At 35.1% G+C, this 23,135-nt stretch overlaps 1 protein-coding gene across 5 annotated transcripts in view; it reads right to left on the bottom strand.

Moving 5' to 3' along the window:
• Ddx60 (DExD/H-box helicase 60) overlaps nucleotides 1-19,639 on the bottom strand; it is a 99,618-nt gene extending 79,979 nt beyond the window's left edge. For 2 of the 5 annotated variants that reach the window (XM_048791711.1, XM_015486230.2), the window contains exons 1-6: nucleotides 19,406-19,639; nucleotides 13,343-13,453; nucleotides 13,131-13,191; nucleotides 12,502-12,691; nucleotides 11,012-11,353; nucleotides 9,256-9,372 (exon numbers count right to left, since the gene is read on the bottom strand). In XM_048791711.1, the coding sequence (XP_048647668.1) occupies nucleotides 9,256-9,372; nucleotides 11,012-11,353; nucleotides 12,502-12,691; nucleotides 13,131-13,191; nucleotides 13,343-13,361 (729 nt within the window). In that variant the 5' untranslated portion in view covers nucleotides 13,362-13,453; nucleotides 19,406-19,639. Of the gene's footprint in view, nucleotides 1-9,255; nucleotides 9,373-11,011; nucleotides 11,354-12,501; nucleotides 12,692-13,130; nucleotides 13,192-13,342; nucleotides 13,454-19,405 lie in introns of those variants that run through there. The other 3 variants (XM_015486229.2, XM_048791710.1, XM_048791712.1) reach the window with 2 other exon arrangements.
• Between the last annotated feature and the right edge of the window lie 3,496 nt (nucleotides 19,640-23,135).

Raw genomic sequence — 23,135 nt, 5'->3', positions numbered from 1 at the left:
ACTCAGTGGTTTAAAACAGCACAGATTTAGGGGAGGGGAGAGGTGGGGAGGGGGGAGGGTGGAGGATGGGAAAGGCAGCGGAGCACAACAGACACTAGGATGGCAATTTGTAAATCAATGGATGTGTAACTGATGTGATTCTGCAATCTGTGTATGGGGTGAAGGTGGGAGTTCATAACCCACTTGAATCAAAGTGTCGAATATGATATGTCAAGAAATTTGTAATGTTTTGAACAACCCACAATAAAAAATTTAAAAAAAAAATAAATAAATAAAATAAAATTTAAAAAAAGGGTAATGCTGCAGATCCTCAGTGCTAGAAGGAAAGACACACAAACAACTTGAAAAAAAAAAAAACAAGAGAAAAAGTGCCCCAAACAAATCAAGATACTACATTATTAAGATCCATGGCCAGCAAAACACAAGAAATGACAAAGTTCAGGATGTACATAATTAAAATGTTCTGTGAATTAAAGGATGATATAAGAGAACAAAAACAGGAAGCAAAATGTCATTTTGATAAAGAGCTACATAAGCAAATACAGGAAGCGAAAGATTACTTCAATAAGGAGATGGAGGTTCTGAAAAAAAAAACAGAAATCCTTGAAATGAAAGAAATAATAAACCAAATTAAAAGCTCAATAGAAAGCATCACCAACAGATTAGACCACTTGGAAGACAGGACTTCAGACAATGAAGACAAAATATATAATCTCAAAAAGAATGTAGATCACAGTGAAGATGTTAAGAAACCATGAGCAGAACATTCAAGAAATATAAGACAAAATTTAAGAGTTATTGGGATAAAGGAAGACACAGACTTTCAAACCAAAAGAAATAGCAAACTATTCAATGAAATAATATCAGAAAATTTTCCAAATATGAAGAATGAATTGGAAAACCAAATACAAGAGGCTTACAGGACACCAGATGTACAAAATCACAACAGATCCACACCAAGGCACATTATAATGAAAATGTCTAGCATTCAGAATAAGAGAGAAGAAACACATTACATATAGAGGGAAAACAATTAAGATATCTGCAGAATTTTAAACCCAGACCCTGAAAGCTAGAAGATCCTGGAACAACATATGCCTAGCTCTGAAAGGAAATGGATGTCAACCAAGAATCTTATATCCAGCAAAATTAAGTTTTAGATTTTAATGATGAAATAAAAACCTTCCATGATAAACAAAAGTTAAAAGAATTTATAGCTAGACAGCCTGCACTACAGAACATCCTCAGCAAAACATTCCAACAAGAGAAAGTGAAAAACAATGATGAAAATCAGCAGAGGGAGGGATTACACTAAAGGAATAACTAATCAAAGAAGAAACCAAGTCAGTTAAATACCAAAAAATAAACAAGAATGGCTGGAAATACAAATCAAGTCTCAATAATAACCCTGAATGTTAATGGCCTGAACTCACCAATCAAAAGACATAGACTGGCAGATTGGATTTAAAAAACAATACCCAACAATATGCTGCCTCCAAGAGACTCATACAAAAAGACATTCACAGACTAAAGGCGAAAGATTGGGAAAAAACATACCACTCACTTAGACTGCAGAAATAAGCAGGGGTTTCCATCCTCATATCAAATAAAGTAGACTCAAGCCAAAATTTATCAAAAGGGATAAAGAAGGACATTTCATACTGCTCAAGGGAATCATACATCAAAAGACATAACTATTATAAATATATATGCCTCCAAACAATGGAGCATCTACAGTCACCAAAAAAACTCTTGTCAAGTTCAAGAGTCAAATAGACCACAACACAATAATTCTGGGTGACTTTAACACACCTCTTACCACTGGATAGATCTTCCAAGCAAAATCCGAACAAAGAACTATAAAACTCAATAAAACAATCAATAACTTAGATTTATCTGAAATATATAGAATATTTCATCTTTCAACAAGCGAATACACTTCTTCTCAGCAGCACATGGATCCTTCCCTAAAATACACCATAAATAATGCCACAAAGCAACTCTTAGCAAATACAAAAAAGTAGAGATATTCCCCTACATTCTATCAGGTCATAATGGAATGAAATTAGAAATCAGTGTTAACATAAAAAATAAAAGCTATTCCAACACCTGGAGATTAAATAATATGCCATTGAATGAATGAAAAATGGGTTGCAAAAGACATCAAGGAGGAGATTACAAAATTCTTAGAGGTTAATGAGAACACAGGTACAAGATATCAAAATCTCTGGGACACTATGAAGGATACTAATAGGAAAGTTCTTTGCATGAAGTTCATTCCTTAAAAGAAGAAAAAGTCAACAAATAAATGACCTAACATTACATCTCAAAGCCCTAGAAAAGAAGAACAAATCAACACCAAAAACAGGTGAAGACAGGAAATAATTAAAATTAGAGCTGAAGTCAATGAAATTAAAACAAAAGAAACAATTGAAAAAAAAAGATGACAAAACAAAAGGTTGGTTTTTTGAAAAAAATAAATAAAATTGATAAACTTTTAACCATGCTAATGAAGAGAAGGAGAGAGAAAACTCAAATTACTAACATCCATCATGAAAAAGGAAACATCATGACAAACACTACAGAAACACAGAAAAAAATAGAAATGATTTTGAAAATTTATACTCCAATAAAATAGAAAATACTGAGGATATCAACAAATTTCTAGCATCACATTATTTGCCAAAACTGAACCTGAATGATATACATGATTTAAACAGATCAGTTTCAAGTAATGAAATAGAAGATGCCATCAGAAGCCTACCAACCAAGAAAAGCCCAGGACTGGATGGATACACAGCTGATTTCTACAAGATTTTTAAAGAAGAACTAATACCAATACTCCTCAAATTATTTCATGAATAGAAAAAGAGGGAACACTTCCAAACTCATTCTATGAGGCCAATATTACCCTGATTCCAAAACTAGGCAAAGACACATTAAAGAAAGAAAACTTCAGACCAATATCTCTAAAGAACTTAGAAGCAAAAATTCTCAATAAAATTCTGGCAAATCAAACACAAAAACATATCAAAAAGATAGTGCACCACAATCAAGTGGAGTTTATCCCAGGGATGCAAGTTTGGGTCAACATGTGGAAATCAATAAACGTAATTCATCACATCAAAAGACTCAGAGATAATGGTAATATGATAATCCCAATAGATGCAGAAAAAAAGCATTTGACAAAACACAGGACCCCTTAATGTTCAAAACACTAGAAAAACTAGAGGTAACAGGTACTTATCTCAACATTATTAAGCTGTCTATGCTAAGCTCCAGGACAACATCATTTTAAATGGAGAAAAATTGAAAGCATTCTCTCTAAAAACTGGAACAAGACAGGGATGCCCTCTTTCACCACTTTTATTTAACATAGTTCTTGAAACACTAGCCAGAGCAATTAGATGAAAGAAATTAAAGAGATACAAAAAGGGAAAAAAAGAACACAAATTGGCACTATTTGCTGATGATATGATTCTATACCTAGAAGACCCAAAAAAATTCCACCAGAAAACTTCTAGAACTAATAAATGAATTCAGCAAAATAGCGGGACATAAAATCATCACCCATAAATCAAAAGCATTTCTGTATATCAGTGATAAATTACTTGGGAATCAACTTAATGAAAGAAGTGAAAGATCTACATAGTGAACTACAAAGAGAAATTACAGAAGACCTTAGAAGATGAAAAGATCTCCCTTGTTCTTGGACAGACAGAATTAATATTGTCAAACTGACCATACTACCAAAAGCACTATACAGATTTAATGCAATTCCAATCAAAATCCCAATGACATTCCTCATATAAATAGAAAAAGCAGGGCCTGGGGTTGTGACTCAGTGGTATTGTGCTTTCTTTGCACACAGGGGCACTGGGTTCGATCCTCAGCACCATATAAATGAATAAAATAAAAGTAATGTGTCCTACAACTAAAAAATAATTAATAAAAAAATAAATAGGAAAGGCAGACATGAAATTCATCTGGAAAAATAATAGACCCAGAATAGTTAAAGCAATCTTTAGCAAGAAGAATAAAGCAGGTGGCTTCACTATATCAGACATTAAACTATACTCCAGAGCTATAGTAACAAAAACAGCATGATATAGGCACCCAAAAAGACTTGTAGACCAATGGTACAGAATAGAGGACACAGAGATAAACCCACAGATATACAGTTATCACACACTAGATAAAGGCACCAAAACATATATTGGAGAAAAGACAGTCTCTTCAACAAATGGTGCTGGAAAACTGGGAATCCATATGCAACAAAATGAAATTACACTCCTATCCCTCACCATTCACAAAACTCAACTCAAAGTGGATCAAGGACCTAGAAACTAAACTAGAGACCCTGCACCTAATAGAAGAAAAAGTAGAACTAAATCTCCATCACATCAGATTAGGCCCCTGAATTCCTTAATAAGACTTCTGTAGCGCAAGAATTAAAATCAAGAATCAATAAATGGGATGGATTCAAACTCAACAGCTTATTCTCAGCAAAAAAAATAATTAGTGAGGTAAAGAGAGAGCCTACAGAATGGGAGCAAATTTTTACCACATCCACATTAGATAGAACTCTAAACTCTAGGATATATAAAGAACTCAAAATTTTAACACCAAAAAAGGAAATAACCCAATCAATAAATGGGACAGACACTTCTCAGAAGATGATATACAATCAATCAATAAATATAGAAGAAAAATGTTTAACATCTCTAGCAATTAGATAAATGCAAATCAAAACCACTTTAAGATTTCATCTCACTCCAGTCAGAATGGCAGCTATTAAGAATACAAACAACAGTAAGTGTTGGCGAGGATGTGGGGAAAAGGGCACACTCATACACTGCTGGTGGGACTGCATGAAATTCACTGGAAATGTGGAAATATGCAGCCATTTTGGAAAGGAGTATGGAGATTTCTTTGAAAACTGGGAATGGAACCACCATTTTACCCAGGTACCCCACTCCTTGGTTTATACCCAAAGGACTACTACATACTACAGGGACACAGCCACATCAATGTTTATAGCAGCACAATTCACAATAGTTAAACTGTGGAACCAACCCAGATGCTCTTCAGTAGATGAATTCATAAAGAAAATGTGGTATATATACACAATGGAATATTACTCAGCATTAAAAGAGAATAAAATTATGGCATTTGCAAGTAAATGAATGGAGTTGGAGAATATAATGCTAAGTGAAGTTGACTAATCCCCCAAAACCAAAGGTTGAATGTCTTCTCTGATATAAGGATGCTGATTCATAATAGGGATGGAGAGGGGAGCGTGGGAGGAATAGATGAACTTTAGACAGGGCAAAGGGAAGGGAGGACACATGGGGGTTGGAAAGATGGTGGAATGAGATGGACATTATTACCCTAAGAACATGTATGAAAACACGAATAGTATGAAAACACGAATAGTATGACTCTACTTTGTGTTCAACCAGAGACAGGAAAAATTGTGTTCTATTTGTGTAATATGAATTGAATTGCATTCTGCTGTCATACATAACTAACATAAGAATAATTAAAATAATTTTTTAGAAATATGTAAAGAGAATCTGTAAATCAATAAGAAAATGTCCAAGCCTTTAATAAGTCTATAATTCTCTAATGAAATATAGATATTATACAAATATAAAAATATTTAGTTTTTTTAATAATACAAAAATAATTAGTGTATTTTACTTTCAAGTTAACAAAGTACATTTTAAGGTTAATAGGCAGGAAATCATGTAAGGTATCGTTTCTCTTATACTTTGTTAATGAGAGTATGAATAGATACAGGCTTAATGCAAGGGTATTTGGTAATACATGTAATTATCATTAAATTGTTAATACTTTCTGATTGGCTATCCAAGTTCTAGGGATCTAGCCTAATAATCCAAATAATCCAAACTGTGCACCAAGATCTATGCACCAAGATGTTCATCAAAGAGTTATTTGTAAAAATCCAGTTTTCAAATACCTGATGAATGAAAATATCATGAAATCAATATAATGAAAATGGAGTGGAGAACTCTTGCAAAACTCAAAATTCCAACATAAATTAACTGATACAAAATCTGACATAAATTAACTAAGGGAAATGTCATTATCAATACCAAAAAATAACAACCACCATAAAGCACAAGCAATCTAAGTCTATAATCTAAATAAGGTTAACTAAAATAAGTGTTTTATGATATGAAAATGATCTTGATTCAGCAACTGACAAATTAGGGACAGAATTGAAAGAGAGAGAAAAATGAACAAATTAAATAGGTTAATTCAGCAAAATAATCTTAGAAAATGTAAAGCTACCCTGAAATAAAGAATGTATTCAACATGCTCAAAGGAGAACAGCCACAATTAAAAATGTAATAAGCAGCATTGATGAGAGTTAAGAAAACAATCAAATGACATAAAATATGAATTAAAAATTTTTAGAGGAGATTGTGGAAATGACAGATGAAATAATTTCAGACACTAAAAAACAAAACGATTCACAGAGCTATTATTTTCAATGATAATCCAACACAACTCTATCATATGTTTAAGAACCAAATAATTCCAAAGATCTATAAATAATTTCAGACTGTTAAAAAAAGAAAAACATTCTTTTTATGATGCATATAAAACACTGACAACATAAAAATAGACAATTACAGAAAAGTATCCCTCAGATATACCAGTGCAAAAATTCTAAACAAAGTATCAGTGAACAGAATCCAATACCACATTAAGAAAGTGATACATCATGACTAAATAGTATTTATACCAGGAATGCCAAGTTGCTTCAATGTAAGGAAATTTATTAATATCACGTAGAGTACTAATAAAGTAAGAGAAAAAGTTATGATTATATCTGCACTTTCAACACATATTCATTTATGATAAAAATACTCAAAAATAGAAGCTTAGGGCTAAATTTTTAACATCATAGATCAGATAGATAGATAGATAGATAGATAATCTTAGTCCTGTTTAATGAGAAACACTAAAGACATTTCCACTAAAACCAGGAATAAGACAAAGATGCTCACTATCTCTGCTATTATACACTATATTCATTAACTAATCCAATCAGACTGAAGAAAGCAATTCGAGGCATAAGAATGGAGAAAGAAAAAACAAAATTATTTCTGTCTTTTCACAGATTATATGATATGGGAAACCCCATAAAATCAATGATAAAAACTAAACAAAAAACAAAATAAAATAATTTCCCACGCATGGTGGCACACATCTGTAATCCCAGTGGCTCAGGAGGCTGAGACAGGAGGATCGAGAGTTCAAAGCCAGCCTCAGCAAAAGTAAGGTACTAAGCAACTCAGTGAGACCCTGTCACTAAATAAAATACAAAATAGGCTGGGGATGTGGCTCAGTGGTCGAGTGCTCTTGAGTTCAATCCCCAGTACCAAAAAAATAAAAAGTCAAAATAAAGAATTTGATGAAACTTAGAGTAAAATTCACACATAAAAACCAACAGGTTTCATAAGCATAAACAAGAAAAAAAGTAGAGAACATAATGACAGAGAAAATTCCACTTACAATGGCAACAAAAAAGATCACCTACTTAGGAAGAAATTAACAAGAATTATATACAATGTATATGAAGAAATTTTTCAAATTCTGAAAGAGACAAAAGTTGACTTCCAGAAACGTTAATATATTCCTTCTGCTTGCCTGGAACAACTCATCATTATAAAAATGCCAATTCTCTCCCAATTGAATTTATAAATTTAATACCATCCAATAAAAATATCAATAGTTATTTTTTGACATAAACAAGTTGAGAACAAAATTTCGCATGGAGAAATAAACATGCAAGAATAGTTTTGAGACCATTGTAAGAGAAAAACTTACAATGAAAAACTTACATTTAAGTGGAAAACCTAGCCCAATGAGACGTTAAAAATACCACAAAGTCTTTATAATCAAAAGAGCATAGAATTTGCAACTAAATAGTGGAATAGAGTGTAAAGTTCAGTATTATTACAAATACATAAAGAAATTTAGTATACAAACAGGTTTCATCTCAAATAATTTGGAGAAAGACACCTTTTTAACAAAAAGCACAGAGTAGTCATTTGAAAAACTCAAAAATTATATCCACATCTCACACTACACACAAGAATAAACTCCAATGGATCATGAATAAGAATGTGGAAAATATAAATATGAGAAATCTTAGACAACTTTCTCCTTCCTTTGTATAAGGAATTCTATCGATGACTTAAAATCTAAGAAAATCTCCCCCAAAAAGATTAATAAAAGTAACATTAAATATTTTTAAGTGCATGACAAATGAAGTCAACTGACTTTTATAATACTGAATTTTATCTTATAAAATAAATACCCATTAGTCTACATTGACATAATTAACCAAATAAACAAACAAATTGCAGAATTAGGACTGCTCTCTTGAAATAGAATTCCAGTTATGGAGCATAGCAAAGAGTGAAATAGAAAATCAGCATTAGGCAAAAATATCCAAAATAACTGCACAAAAGTTTCACTGATGGTGGCTAGAATTAGTTAGAAAAAGTGTAAGAAAAAATATAATTTGCATTGTCACAAAGAATATTACTGAAAATATTTATGAACTCTAAAGGGAAAATAATAATTTCTCACCAGGAAAAAGCTCTCAAGGCACCAAGCAACTTAGCCAATATTAAGACACACCAACATCATGAGCTCTGCTATGATGCACTAAGAGCACAGAATTATTCAGTGACATTCTTGCTAAAAATGCATAACCTCATTCCAAACAGTAAAGGACATCAGGCAAGCCCAAACTGAAGTATATTTTAAACACAACATCAATACTCTTCAAAACTGTCAAGGTCATGAAAGATAAGGAAACTCTGAGAATGATTACAGACTGGAAGGGACCGGGAAGACATAGCAATTAAGTAAATGGGGTATCCTATATACAATTCTAAATCAGAAAAAGTATATTAGTCACAAAAATTAGTGAAACTCAAATAAGGTCTGAAACTTAGTTAACAGTACCATCCCAATATTAATTTCCTGGTTTTGATTAATGCACATGGCTACATTAGAAATTAACATCAGGGCAGGGCATGCGCAAGGCCCTGGGTTCAATCCCCAGCACCCCCCCCCCCAAAAAAAAAAGAAAGAAAGAAATTAGCATCAGGGAAAGGTGGGGGGGGGGAATTATGAAAAATCTACATATTTTTAAGCTTTTTTATAATTAAAAAATCAGTTCAAATAAAAAATTTAAAGTTTCATTACCTCTTTCATCATCTTTTCCCATTTTAAATTTCCCAAAAGAGGTTCTAAGGCTAAAACTCTGCATTTTTCCAATTGTTTAAGCAGGGTTTTGTAAGTCTTGAAAATGCTCCCCGAATTCTGCAAGACAGAGGAAAGTCAGATAAATTGCCATAAATCAAATATATAATTATTTTCCAACTACAGAAAATCAGATACTTAAGGTATAATTATGTTATAATATATTTTCAGTAAAAATAGAAACTGTACTAACATAATTGCAGATGGTCAGCAATGTTTTGTAAGCTTGCCAAAGAGCACTATTTTATCTTTCCTAGGAAAATAATGCATTATATTTTTCAATAATTTCATTAAGGTATAAATAAAATAACATAAAACTCATTCATTTTAAATGTCCAATTCAAGGCTTTTAGCAAATTTACCAAATAGTGCAACAGTCATCACAAGCTAATTTTAGAACATTTCCAACACCCCTCAAAAAATCATCATGCGCATTTAATGGAATGTACTTTATTATGACAAAATTTCAAACATAACTACCTATTTAAAACATATATATTGTAATAAAACATGTTGCATTAAATGAATAGCAAATAGCATAACCTCTCCACAGGTACACATCATCCTCGAAACTGCCATTACTAATATTTCAAGTGCTCCTCAATTGGATTAATAAAATGCATTTTATTGAGTTCCTAATTCTATTTAAGGTGTCCACAATTGATTGATTAAATACCTCTTTAAATTCCAAAAAATTAGGAGATAAATCATTTTACCATGAATAAAATCCTCTAATTAAAAAAGTGTCCTTAAAGAGAGATTGGCCAGAAGGTTTGCAGGACACTGTTAAAACAGATTCAGAAATCACTCTAACAGAATACAATGAACTGATTAGCAATACTTCCTCCCTCTCAATATAAAAACAAATGCCAGGGTTGTTCCTGCTCACAGTAGGCAACCAAAGGTGGAAATAGTTTGATGATAGGAATACTAACTAAAGCAAAATAAACTATTTTAACATTTTATGATAGTCACCTGGGTTTTGACACAATTCTCAAAGAGTGATAAAAAATTAATTGATCAAAAATTATTGTGATCAACTGTAGAATGAACTTCATATTCAGAATTTACTACAAGTAGTGAAAAATAAATAGAAACAAGATTTATTTATAAAGTCACTACACATTTTTTACTCTGAGAATTTCAACGAAGTAACAAACTTATCTCAGTTCCTTTTTTTTTCTTATTAGCTCACTCTATTGTGTTCTTATTGAGGTCATCATATTAACTATCATTTTAATAGTATATCAGCAATAAAGACAGAACTTTTGCCTCCAATTTAATACAATTTCTACCTTTATTAAACTGGAGTCAGTATGCCTCACAGTAGTTAAGGACATCGGGGCTGGAGTCATACTGTGTCCTTTCAACTCTGTTCTCTTACTCTTTCAATGTTAATAATGAACAGATTACTTATTCAAGTATCTACTTACTCATCTATAAAATATAGATGATACTACCAACTACCTTATGGGACTGTTGAACAAGTTAAATAAAAATCATTCATGAGAAGAGCCAAGCACTATTGAATAACAATATGTATTAATACTATTTATTACTATGATAATGATCATTATTATTAGTTTTCTATACTTCTCTGTTAAGCCCATGATAATTCCCAAGTAGGAAGTGGAAAGAAAACTGAGTCAATTAATTTAGAAATTTTTAATATAAATGTTGCTTTTTTGATATAAATTACCTTCCTAAAAAACACCTGATTCCTATAGTTGCTTGGCATAAGGTAGCCATAAAGTCGGAGAATATCAGATGACTGGCCTGAGAAAAGCACGACGTTGACCTCCATGGACCAGGACTGAATGATGAGAAGGTTGAAAAGATCTGTTTGCAGATGGTTCAGGCCTTCATCTGCGACTACCAGAAAATATGGGCAATTCTCTTCCAAGAAAATTTTCCACTCATTTGATAAGCATCCAGAAATGTTAGTGCAAACATTGACGGTGGTATTTTTCTGAAGATGAAGAATTAAAGCGGTCCTCAAAGAAAGAAGTTCAGGGAAGTTGAAATATGCATACTCAGCATCCTGTGGAGAAGGTGATGAAGTATATTATTTTAAAATGATCATGTAGTGTTTTTCTACTTTTGTTGGTGAAGACATACCATTAATGACATTACAGGAATCAAATCCAACTGTTTTGTTCTGTCATATAATCTTGAAAATAAACCCTAAAACTTTGACTGCCCTTCATATCAATATGCCATAAATTACAATTCAGATTTAAAAAATGCTTCCCCTGCAAAGCAAAACAATAATACTCAGGGTTTACTCAGGGTTTACCTCAGTCTTTCTTTGCATTATCTAAATCTTTCCCTCTCCAATCTCAATGCAAAAGAGACAAGAGAAATTATATAAAAAGCAGTGATAGATAGAAATTATCTGGAATGGAGAACTGAGATGGATCACATTGCTCTAGAGGACTGTTTTAACCCATTATGACCTCCCTTAGGGAGCAAAAGTTCCTCTCAAAAGACCAAAATTTGCATAGCCAAATAAATTGTATACATTAATCCAGAACCCTAGCTCTTCATTCAAAATATTGCTAGTAGGCAACCAGCAATGTTCAAAAATATAACAACAATGTGGGTTGTGAAATGATTGAACAGACTCACACCAAACTCCTTGGGTAGTTAGCTTTCCTTTAGGAAAAGAATGAGGAAGGGGTGATATGGTTATACATTCAAAATTGTAAAATTTTTATTAATTATATTTTAATCAGAAAAAGATCACTAAATAAGGTTCTCTCAAACGTACTTACTATAGAGAAAACAATAACCAAGAACAGTTGGTGGGTTTTGCTGGGCAAAAACACATATTATTTTGTGCTCAAATAAACTTACTGCTGAGTTTTGAAGACAGAAATAGTTCTCAGAGCTGGCGAATTACAACCCAGAGATCAGATGGACTACTGATGAGGAGATTTCTCATCTACCTTCATGAATGTGTGTGTCCTTACAATAAAGTTCCATAATTGAAAATAAAAAATATAAGGTTAAGTGTTGTGATTTGAGAATATTAAGACTGTGGCTAATATTTTTTTCTTTTCTCCCCTTAAATATTCTAAACTTTTAAAAATACATTTACTTGGTTATAAAAGAAAAAAGTACAAAATAATTTAAACAATTTTGGATTGGAAACTCAAATCATAGAAAAGAACTCAATTGTCAAATTACCTTGAAGAAAACTATGGAAAATTGCCCTCCTTTACTATTAAGATCCATGAGATAGCGTTCCACCAGGTAGACAAAATGGAGATTCTGTCCTGGCTTTAATGATTTCTCAAATATACATGTGATAAGTAATGAATCTCCATCAATCAGAAAAAATTCAGATTCAACAAAATCATTGAATAAACTGGAATAGCTAAAATGAAAAAAAACACAGAATTAAAACAGAAATCACATATAAATTAAATAATGACTCAAAACTGGGTGGCATTATTATTGAATATTCATAACTGAATTAGCTGAATATATGTAGTTAATATAGCTGTCTATTGATGTATTATAATGCATCTACATTACATACATATGTACATATGTATATATTGAGATACATATAGATAGATAGGTCAGAATAAGCTGAATACGGCTGGGGTTGTGGCTCAGTGGTAGAATGCTCACCTAGCATACATGAGGCACTGGGTTTGATCCTCAGCACCATATAAATGTAAAATAAAGATATTGTGTCCACTTAAAAAAACTAAAAACTAAATATTTTTTTAAAGAATAAGGCCAAATAGATGTATAAGAAGCAGGGAATATATGATTTCACAGCTCTATATAATTACAAAAATACTCACTCAGCTTCTGGCATTTGTTGCAAAATGAACTGTGATATTATCTCTGAGAACACAGTGTCATCTATAAAGACAAAGAGAGTGGATTATTTTCAGTCCAACCTTTTTAAGTCGGTTTTTGAGAAATTAGAAACTGTGATACAGTTACTTTAATTCCATTAAATCTGCATAGCTTATACTTTATAATTCTATAAATATTTTAAGTTAAAAATTACCCATTCTGATTGCTGCCATGTCTCCAATCTGAACTGGCAAATATTAAATATATACCAAATGCTCTTTCCTCTTGTCCCTTTAAAAGGTAATTATTAATGAAAATGGCGGACCTGCAAAGAAAGAAGAAAAATAAGAACATTTTTATTCTATCAACAAATAGGTTCTGAATGACTATTATGTGTCAGGCAAAATACTAGTCGATGGAAATACCAGAATGAACCAAGTCAATGTGCAGTTAGTTCTCCAGGAGCTTAAAAACTATCAGGAAAGATAGTTATTAATCACATAATCTTATAAACGATGGAAAAAATCTCAAAAGTAACAAAGAGGTCCGAGCAAGCTTCCCTAAAGAAGTAATGCTGAAGATGGTTTGCAAAGGATTAAACAAGAACTAACTGAACAAAGAAGGAGAACGTAGCATTCCAAGCAGAGGGAGCACTAACACACCACGTGTAAAAACTCTGTAGTATGAAGGTACACAGACAGAGCTGCTCTTGGAGTTGCCAATGGAAATGGAGTGGGGAAGGTGAAGAAGGGCCCGCTGGGCTAGACAGCTCTGGACATATAGAAGGGCATGCAGGGCCTTCGAGGGCATATACAGGATTTTCTCTCCATCCTAGAATACAAGTTTAGCCACTGATATATTTTAAGCAGGTGGCATTCTAATGACTGCATTTTGCAAAGATGACTTTGGTGACAGTACAGGGAACAGATAAGAAGAGTGTAACATTCTTGTTAGTAGAGAAGAGAGAAAGCTACTCTTCAGGACAATAATGATGATAGTTTCACGTAATCGTAGTTTGATGGGGGTTTGTGTTAGTAAAGCTGGAAAGATGTGGATTTCTTCGAAGGTAATTTAGAAGGTGAGTTTGACATAATTTGGTAATGGATGAAGAAGAGAGGAAAAGGGGACCATCAAGGATGAATCAGGATTCTAGCTCATGCAATGAAATGGATGATAGGTCATTTCCTCATCTGGAAACCCTGTAATGAAACCTTGTAACCTTAAAGCAACAATTATGAGTTAATTTGTGGACAACCTGATATTGCAGACTTTCAAGACTTACCAGAGGCCATGTCATGTAAGTAATTAAATATATAGGTCTAGAAGTCAAATTTCAAGGTCTGAGCTAGATCTGAATAATTGAGTCATGAATGGTAAGGGAGCCACTGGCATAGATTAGTTTGCTTGAACAGCAGGAGATATCCTCATGGAACAAGAGAAGGAAGCAAAAATCTAATTTTGAGGATTACTAATATTTAATAATCAGCAGAAGAGAGGTGAAAGAGTCTGAAAAGATAACATAAAGAACTACGAAAGAGGCAGAAGAAAATGCACTTACCCATCTTGTCATGGAAACAAAATAGGCATGTGCCAAACAGTGTGTTAAGGCTGTTAACATTAAATATAGAGAGATGATTGACAGATGAATGTGTAGATGTAGATTTCTTTTTCACAACATGAAGGAAGAAGAACATACAGTGGTGATGCACTCTGATAAACTAAAATAATATTAAAAAATCAAAAAGAAAGAAGGTATAGGACTTTAAAATTGAAACAGTTTGAAGAAAAAAGAAAATTTTTTTCTTTTGTGGGCTGGGACATTGAGGAAACACTTAATGGAAACAGGAATATAAACACTGTCGCCTGATCACCCAGTTACCATCTTTTTCAGTGAGTGATAGATTATCTACTCTTTGCCAGGCATTGTACTCGCTGCAACACAGGCAAGTGGGTATGGAGAGTGGTCCTCACACCCTGGTGGGGATTAAGGAGAATGAAATCAAACAATGCAGTATGATGGACAGATGAAGAATTTTATGGAAGCAAAGATGTTGCAGATAGCAAATCATCACCAGTCTAATACACAGAAATGTGGAGCTGCATGACAAGATTGAGACTCTGCAGGTCACTCTACAAGGCAAAGCACCAACTGGAGGTGAGGCTGGAAAGGCAGGCACAGATCAGACTATTAAGGGTCCTGTGCCCAGGCAAGGACTTCAGACATTTTCCTGAAAACTTGCTAACTTCACATAGCTGTGCTGTCTTCCTTCAATTCTCCAAGTCTTAGGCAGCTCAAAAGGAAAAAGACAAGTCAGTCAGACCTGAACAAGCAAAAGAAAATTAACTCTGAGGATGTCACAGAAGAAAAGAGAGCATCAGAAGGGATAGTGTCTGATTCTGCAAGATGTAATAAGCTAATTTATAAGTTTCCAGACATTCACAGCATCCTTAGTGGCTCCAGAACTTTTTTTTAATGGAACTGCTAGGACAAAATAATGACCTAATTGTTTTATATATTAAATAGTTCACCCCCAACAAACTGAGTATTTTTGTCCTGACAACTCAGAAAATATTTGAAGAAATAACCCACATAAATTGAAAAGACCAGCATAGTTTTCTATAAAAATAATCATAATTTCTAATGAGATGTGGGTATCTTCTGGACACAGCACTATTTTTTAACAGTAACCATGGTGGCAGAATAAAACTCTCTTTACTTTGACAATTAAGGGATTCCAAGGGATTCCACAGCCTGCCTGCCTACACTCCTCTCACATACCCTACCAGAAAGCTTCTGTATTAAACTCTATACTAAACACATACATGCCTTAACATTTGTATAGAATTCATGGTTCTTATCCACACTTCTCCCCCTCATTTCAGGAAGAGGCATACTATAGAAAAATAGCTGAATGAACACACACACACACACACACACACACACTAGAATCCCCAAACACCAGAGGCAAAAAGAAAATAAGAAATCAGATGACTAATGTGATTAAGAAACAGAATAGAGCTTTGAAAATTTCTAAGTAGTATTGTCAAAGAATCAAAAAATATATTATCAAATAAAATATTATCACAAAGAGAAACAGAGCAAGTGCTTATAAAAATTAAAAACATAATTTCAAAAAAAAATTAATGTTCAGAACAATAAAATGAACCTGCTGGAATCTCAAGTTAGTGATCAGGGGATTAAAGTCCAGGAAGTTTCTTAGAGGAGAGAAATAAAAGACAAAAAGATATAAAAATAATTGAAAAAATACTAAGGAATACAGATGACAGATGAAAAAGTTCTAAGGGCATAGAATGGTAATTCCAGAAAAAAAGACAAAGGAAAAAAAAGGATTCTAAAACAGGTGGACAGAAAAATTAATCAATATTTGCAAAGCAATATAATATTATTAGACTGTAATGAAATAAAAAAAGGCATTTAGGTTGAAAAGTTCCTCCAAGTGTTGAGCAGAAATAATGATAAAAAAGAAAACTACACTTTAGATTTACAGAGCTCTAAAAATAGAGAAACAGAGAGCTGAGAAGAAATGGATTCTAAAACATAGGTGAAGTGAATAAACTCATGAATCCTATTGACAGATGACCTGAGTTTTAATCGTAGTTCTCAAGCACACTCTATAGTTCTATTATTTAGACTAGTTATTTATTTTCTTTGCATTTAATCATCTGTAAAATGACAATAATATTATTTCCCTCTGATTGTTTTCAAGTTATTTAAATGTATGAACTAATGTATTCAAATGGCTTACCATAAGTGCCTGACATACAGTTAGAACAAATTAAAATAAGCAATATGCTGGATATTTTGATAAAAGAAAACAATGTTTTCAAATTTCTAATGGGGGAATAATTTGAAGCTAGAATTCTTCATCCAAATCGTGATTCAATTCATTGAAAAGGCAAAATGACATTAACTAGACTTTAAGTCAGAAGTTTCACCAACCATATATCTTAATGATAATTTTATGTAAAGGAAGTACAGAAAATGGGGAGGGACATGAGGATAATCAAGAAACAGTAAAACAAAAATTAATTAAGCTATAAAGCAAAGGGAGTCCACAATACTTTGAATTCAGTCTATTTCAATTGTCATGGTCTATTTCAAATAGTAGTCTCAATAATCAAGAACTGCATTTCCTAGCCAGATATATAGACTGTTTTGACAGGGAATAATGTGTTCATAAACATAATTTTGTAACTGTCTCTTTATTGGTTTTCCACTTATGACTCAACATAGAAACAAATTGCAAGAATTGGATTCACAGTACAAAGTCTGGAAAACATAATAAACCTTTATGATATAATAATAATAATAATAATAAAATGAATCAGAGGTCTAGGAAAAAGAAGAATAGATGAATGCATGCTAAGTTCCTCATCTTTCACAACAGGAAGTCCAGAGATAGAAATTAAGGCTAATATGTGAAAAAAAAATGACTTCTAGAATCAAGAAGTTCTGCCTTTCTTATAAGTACTGTATCATTGGATTACTAAGCAGTAGCACAGGGAGAGGTAATCCAGCTAATAAACAGAAGAGGAACTGTAGAATCTCACCATTTTACAGCTTCTAGTGCAGTAACAGGTCTTAGTATTTTTAGGTGAAAGTAGGACAAAAATAAAAGTGTCTTCAACATCCCTGAAAAACTCTGGCCCAATACCCCCACCCCAATCAAACCTGAATCTGATCAAGTCTATAGCAGTGACTACGAATTTACAAGACATTTAGAGGACAGAGAACCATGTTAAGTGACATCAAAAAGACTGGGGAAATCTCTACAGGACACACATCCAAACAAATAAATTATAAGGAAATTAAAGAAACGTTAAAAGTATATCATCTAATTACAGTATTGTCAGAATCGTATTCGCATTCTGATTCAAAAAAATCTTACAAAGGAAGCGGAAAAGAGGAAGAAATGGGAGTGGAAGGCAAGAGAATGGAAGAAGAAGGGAAGAGTAGGAAACCGTGGGTCATGTATTAGAGCAAAATGGTGAAGTGGCTGATAGAAACCCCGCCCCGGGAAGCTGATCTGAGGTGGCTGGCAGAAAGTGTAGATGGTCTCCAGGGGTCCACCGCCTTAGCATACAAGCCTTGTATAATCTCCTCCCCTGGAGAGTGGCAGGCCTGTGAACTTAATGGAACAGCCTCTCCCATGACTAGGTTACATTATGTAATAGACCCTTTGGTGGCAGACAAGGGAGAAAGTGTCTTGCAGGCTTGGAAGGCATAGCCACTTGGTGAGGGCCAAGTGGCAGGGACCTGAGTGAGGGTGGGAGCTAAAGGTTCAGAGTAAGCCCAACCAACCGCCAGCAAGGAAACAACAAAATTATGTTAATAATCCAGGGCCTGGGAGGAGAGGACAGCCCTTGAGTTCCCCTTGAGTGAGATACTGGGCAAGAGGACTCCATTAACCTTTGCCTGGACTTCAGATCCACAGAAACAATTAATTCTTATTGTTTTAAGGCACTAAATGTGGTAATTCATTATGCAACAATAGAAAAGTAATGCCTGCCTCTTGGCTCCTAAAGGGATTGAACCTGGGGTGCCTTATCACTAAAGTACATCCCCAGTCCTTCCTTTTTTTTTTTTTTTAACATAGGGTTTCACTAAATTGCCCAGGAGGACCTCAAACATGGCGATCCTCTTGCCTGCCTCAGCCAACAGAGATGCTGGGACCATGCCCAGCAGTACACAACACCTTTAACCCTTAAGAGGTAAGCCATAAATTGTCTCAAGCCACTGAAATTTAAGGGTGCATAGGCATCATTTAGGATACCTTATTAAAGTGCAGGTTGAGATTCTGAAAGCCTGGAGCAGGCCCTGGGTTCTGCGTGGAGGAAACATACTTGTTGCTGTCAATACCCAAGGTCATCACATTGGACTTCCCTTAGTTGTACCTCAAGAGCCCAGATTCCCCTTGAAGAGGGCCCCTCAAATGCCTGTACTCGCTTCCTTCTCCAAACCTCCGCGCTCACCTCTCCAAACCTCCGCGCTCACCTCCACTATCCCAACCCTTCCCTCTGCCTCTCCCCATGCCCGGCCTCTGGGACCCAGCAGTCAGTGCAATGCAGCCTCTGCAAGTCCAGCGGGTGTCCTACTTCTGCAACTCCGGAGCCACTATCCCGACCAATCCATTCAGAAGTGGAAGAGACCTCGACCCTCCGCGGAACAGCTCGGCTCCAGCCCTTCCCTGGGGACATCCTTCACTTTGACACTCCCCATCTCCTAGCTGGCGCTGAAGCACCTCTCTCTCCTCACCTCGGACAGGGATCCCCGGACCCCAGACTCGGGACCGGAATCCCGGGTCCTGAACATGCAGCGTCCACAGAGCAACTGAACTGCACGCCTAACGGAGGGAAAGTGGAGGAGAGAGGACCTGGCGCCGAGCTCCAGTGGAAACTTCAGGACCTGGCGCCGCTGAACCTCTAAGTCCGACTGGGCGCACCTCTGCACCGCAGCCTGTCTTTATTCCTAGGGCATAGGTTTCAGTTTCCTTTCTCCTCTCAGCCTCACTTAGTTTCAGTTTCCTTTCCTCAAGAACTGGCTGATGCTGATTTGGAAAATATGGCTTTTAACATCGTTCTCTTCCATCTGAATTTTAAGATAGAAAAAAGCAAAGGTAATATTAAAGGACATTGGAATTGGGGCATAAATATAGAGGAAACTGAAGCAGAGAAATCTGGGGACATCTCAATGCGACAAAATCAAAAAGGTGGTTGACTTAGACTAAAACATGGTGGAATCTGAAATGCCAGGCGAGATATGGGGAATGTCTGGTCCCCAAACTGATGATTACTGTTCTATGTGAATTTGGAATTATTGTTGAAACCTCCGTTGCAAGCATCAACAGGTAAAAATAGATAGATAGATAGATAGATAGATAGATAGATAGATAGACATCAGCCTGGATGCTACTTTCATCTACTTATTTCAACAATAGGAACCTCCTTTCTTTTTAGTGACCCGATGTGCTTCATTTCATGAATGCTATAAATATGCAAATATACTGGAATTTTAGGAAGGGTTTAGGGGCCAGGAAGCAGTGGACTTGGGTAATCCTGGTGACCATGGGAAGTCACAGGCTGCTTTTTCCTTAAAGGCCTAGCCACTGGCTCTACTGCACAGGGAAAACAGGACAGAGAGAACAAGGGGTGATATATTTTTAAGTCATAAATCAAAGAGTCAAGCTGTTCAAGAAAAAGGGAAGGACAGTGAGTGTTGGGAGCAAGCTATGTCATCAGATTAAACACATTTGAGTCTTTCCACAATGTCAGAATTTTTTTAATAACAATATATTCACAGGCTGCACCACTTTGGCAGTAGCAGTTCACAATATCCTTGTGGGTCACCTGATAATCAAGCTGGGCAAACATAAGTTCTTTTATTTCAATCTTAATTTTTAATATCTGTAACACTCAAGTCACTCATCTCACTTTTCACAATTTGTGTGTGTGTGTGTGTGTGTGTCCCCACGCGTGCTATAGAAAGGCTAATAAAGGGTTAAGGCAGTGACAGGGTTTTAAAAGATCCAACTGACAGTAAAGGCAGAGGACAACAGGTAACAAATGCAAAGAGTCCCTACAGGTGGTCAGATAAGATTACAAACCAGCCAAAGTACAGGTTCAGGGCACAGAGCTGTTAACGCTCAGGAACTTACCCTAGGCCTTGGTCCAGACTGAGGGCAGTTTCAGCATCAGCCTGGAGTTTCAACTTTGAGGTGTCAGCTTGGAGCCAGCTGTGCTTGGTCCACAGATAAGAGAAACCGAGCCTGTACTAAAGCCCAAGGATAGATTCAGAGGTCTGTTGTTGTGGTGATTTTCTTGAGCAAGGCTTATAAGGAATGACCAGGTGATGGGGTCAGTGTGCCCCCCAGGTTCAGTCTTGGGGTGCTCCTCCTTTTTGGGTCTTTGGTGAGAGGGTTGCTTCATTTAACGGTCTGGTGTATTCAACTAGCTCATGGGCCCACTTTTCGAATCACAGGGATGCATACGCTCACTGGTTGCCATTTTTATTAGCATAATTTATTATCAGTTTGTGCCTTATGATTGTGCTAGGCAGATAATGACTGTTTACTTGTACAAACAAGCAATAGAGTCTTTCTACCTCAGTACATAAAGTGAAAACGAAGCAGCTTATGGCACACTATAGCTTTATAAATTGAAATAACTCAGGGTAAGGCAGAGTCTGAGAACTACTGTTCTATTCATTGGATGAATATTCTATTCTGTTCTGTTCTATACCGGGCTGGCACTCCAGAGGGAGGAAAGGTATTTCTCACATCCATCAGGCATTTATCTACTCACTTGTTTATTAGAACTTTGTGTGTTTGGAACTTATTTATTGGAACTGATGTGTTTGTTAATAATGATATTGAGAAAGAAAATAAAAGAACTGGAATTTAGCATGTGATCTGTCCGAAGTCATCCTATATTTGTACCCATCCTTCACTAATAGTTCTAATGTGGTAGGCTGAATGTATTTTGACCTTCCTCCTAATCCCCTGTGAATGTGTTAGGTTTTGTAGCAACATATACTTTAGGGAATAAACTAAATTAAGTACCTTCAGAGAAGGAATTATCCTGTATTATCCAGTAAGACCCACAATAATTATAAGGACCTTTTTATATTAGAGAGACAAGTATCAGAGAATGTAACCTGATAACAGAAGTCAAGAAAGTGACAGACTGAAGATGCAGGAAGAACCACAAACTAGAGCATCAGATGTTCTTTAGAAGCTGGCAAAGATATGGAAACACATTCTTTTCTAGAACATCTAGAAATCAGCTTTATGACTCTTGGACTGAAGCTCAGTGAAAAGGAAAAGAATAAACTTGTGAACAGCCCACAGGGGATCCAGGATCTCAGTAGGCCCAGTTCACCTCTCCTCTGGCAGGGCAGACACTGCCAGAGCCTAGCCTTTGGCACAGAACCACCCCTTCCTATCAAGCAAACTACCACCGGAGGTCAATCCCAGAGGGCCAGATCCACCCACTCCAACTTACGCAGGACCCAGACCCAGGATGCAGTAGCATCCATTGAGGGACACCAGCAGGGTCTGGAAGCCCAACATCAAGGTGAGGTACAGACAATCTGCACAGGTACTACAAGAATATAGGGAAGAAACTGTACTATCTCAGATGTACACTGCAAGAAAAGAAGACACAGAAACAAAAACAAGGGATGAAAGTGCCCCAAACAAACCAGGACACTATAATAACAGAATCTATGGACAGCGAAGTTGATGAAATGTCAGAGAAAAAGTTCAGAAGGTTCATAATTAAAATGATCTGTGAATTAAAGAATGACCTAAATGAGCAAATACAGGCAAAAATTGAGCACTCAACATTGAGATAATAGAGCAAATATGGGTAGCAAAAGATTACTTCGAGAGAGATAAAGACCCTGAAAAAAAAAAACAGTCAGATATCGTTGAAATATAAATCAAATAAAAACTCAATATAAACTATAATCAACAGACTAGATCACTTGGAAGAAAGAATGTCAGATAATGAAGACAAAGTATACAACCTGGAAAATAAAGTTGACCACACAGTGAAGAAAGTTAGAAGTCATGAACAGAACATCCAAGAATTATTGGACAGTATCAAAAGACCAAATATAAGAGTTATTGGGATAGAGGAAGGCACAGAGTTTCAAACCAAAGGAATGCACAATCTCTCCAATGAGATAATATCAGAAAATTTCCCAAGTTTGAAGAACAAATTGGAAAACCAAATACAAGAGGCTTACAGGATACCAAATGTACAAAATTACAATAGATCTACACCAAGGCACATTATAATGAAAATGCCTTGAATACAGAACAAGGATAGCATCTTAAAAGCTGCAAGAGAGAGGAATCAGATCACATATAGGGGGAGACCAATTCAAATCTCAGCAGATTTTTCAACCCAGACCCTCAAAGCCAGGAGATAATGGAACAACATAAACCAAGCTGTAAAAGAAAATTGATGCCAACCAAGAATCT

The sequence above is a fragment of the Marmota marmota genome, unplaced genomic scaffold (genome assembly GCF_001458135.2).
Source record: "Marmota marmota marmota unplaced genomic scaffold, marMar, whole genome shotgun sequence".
Lineage (NCBI taxonomy): Eukaryota > Metazoa > Chordata > Mammalia > Rodentia > Sciuridae > Marmota > Marmota marmota.
This window is presented reverse-complemented; position numbering and strand designations above follow the sequence as displayed.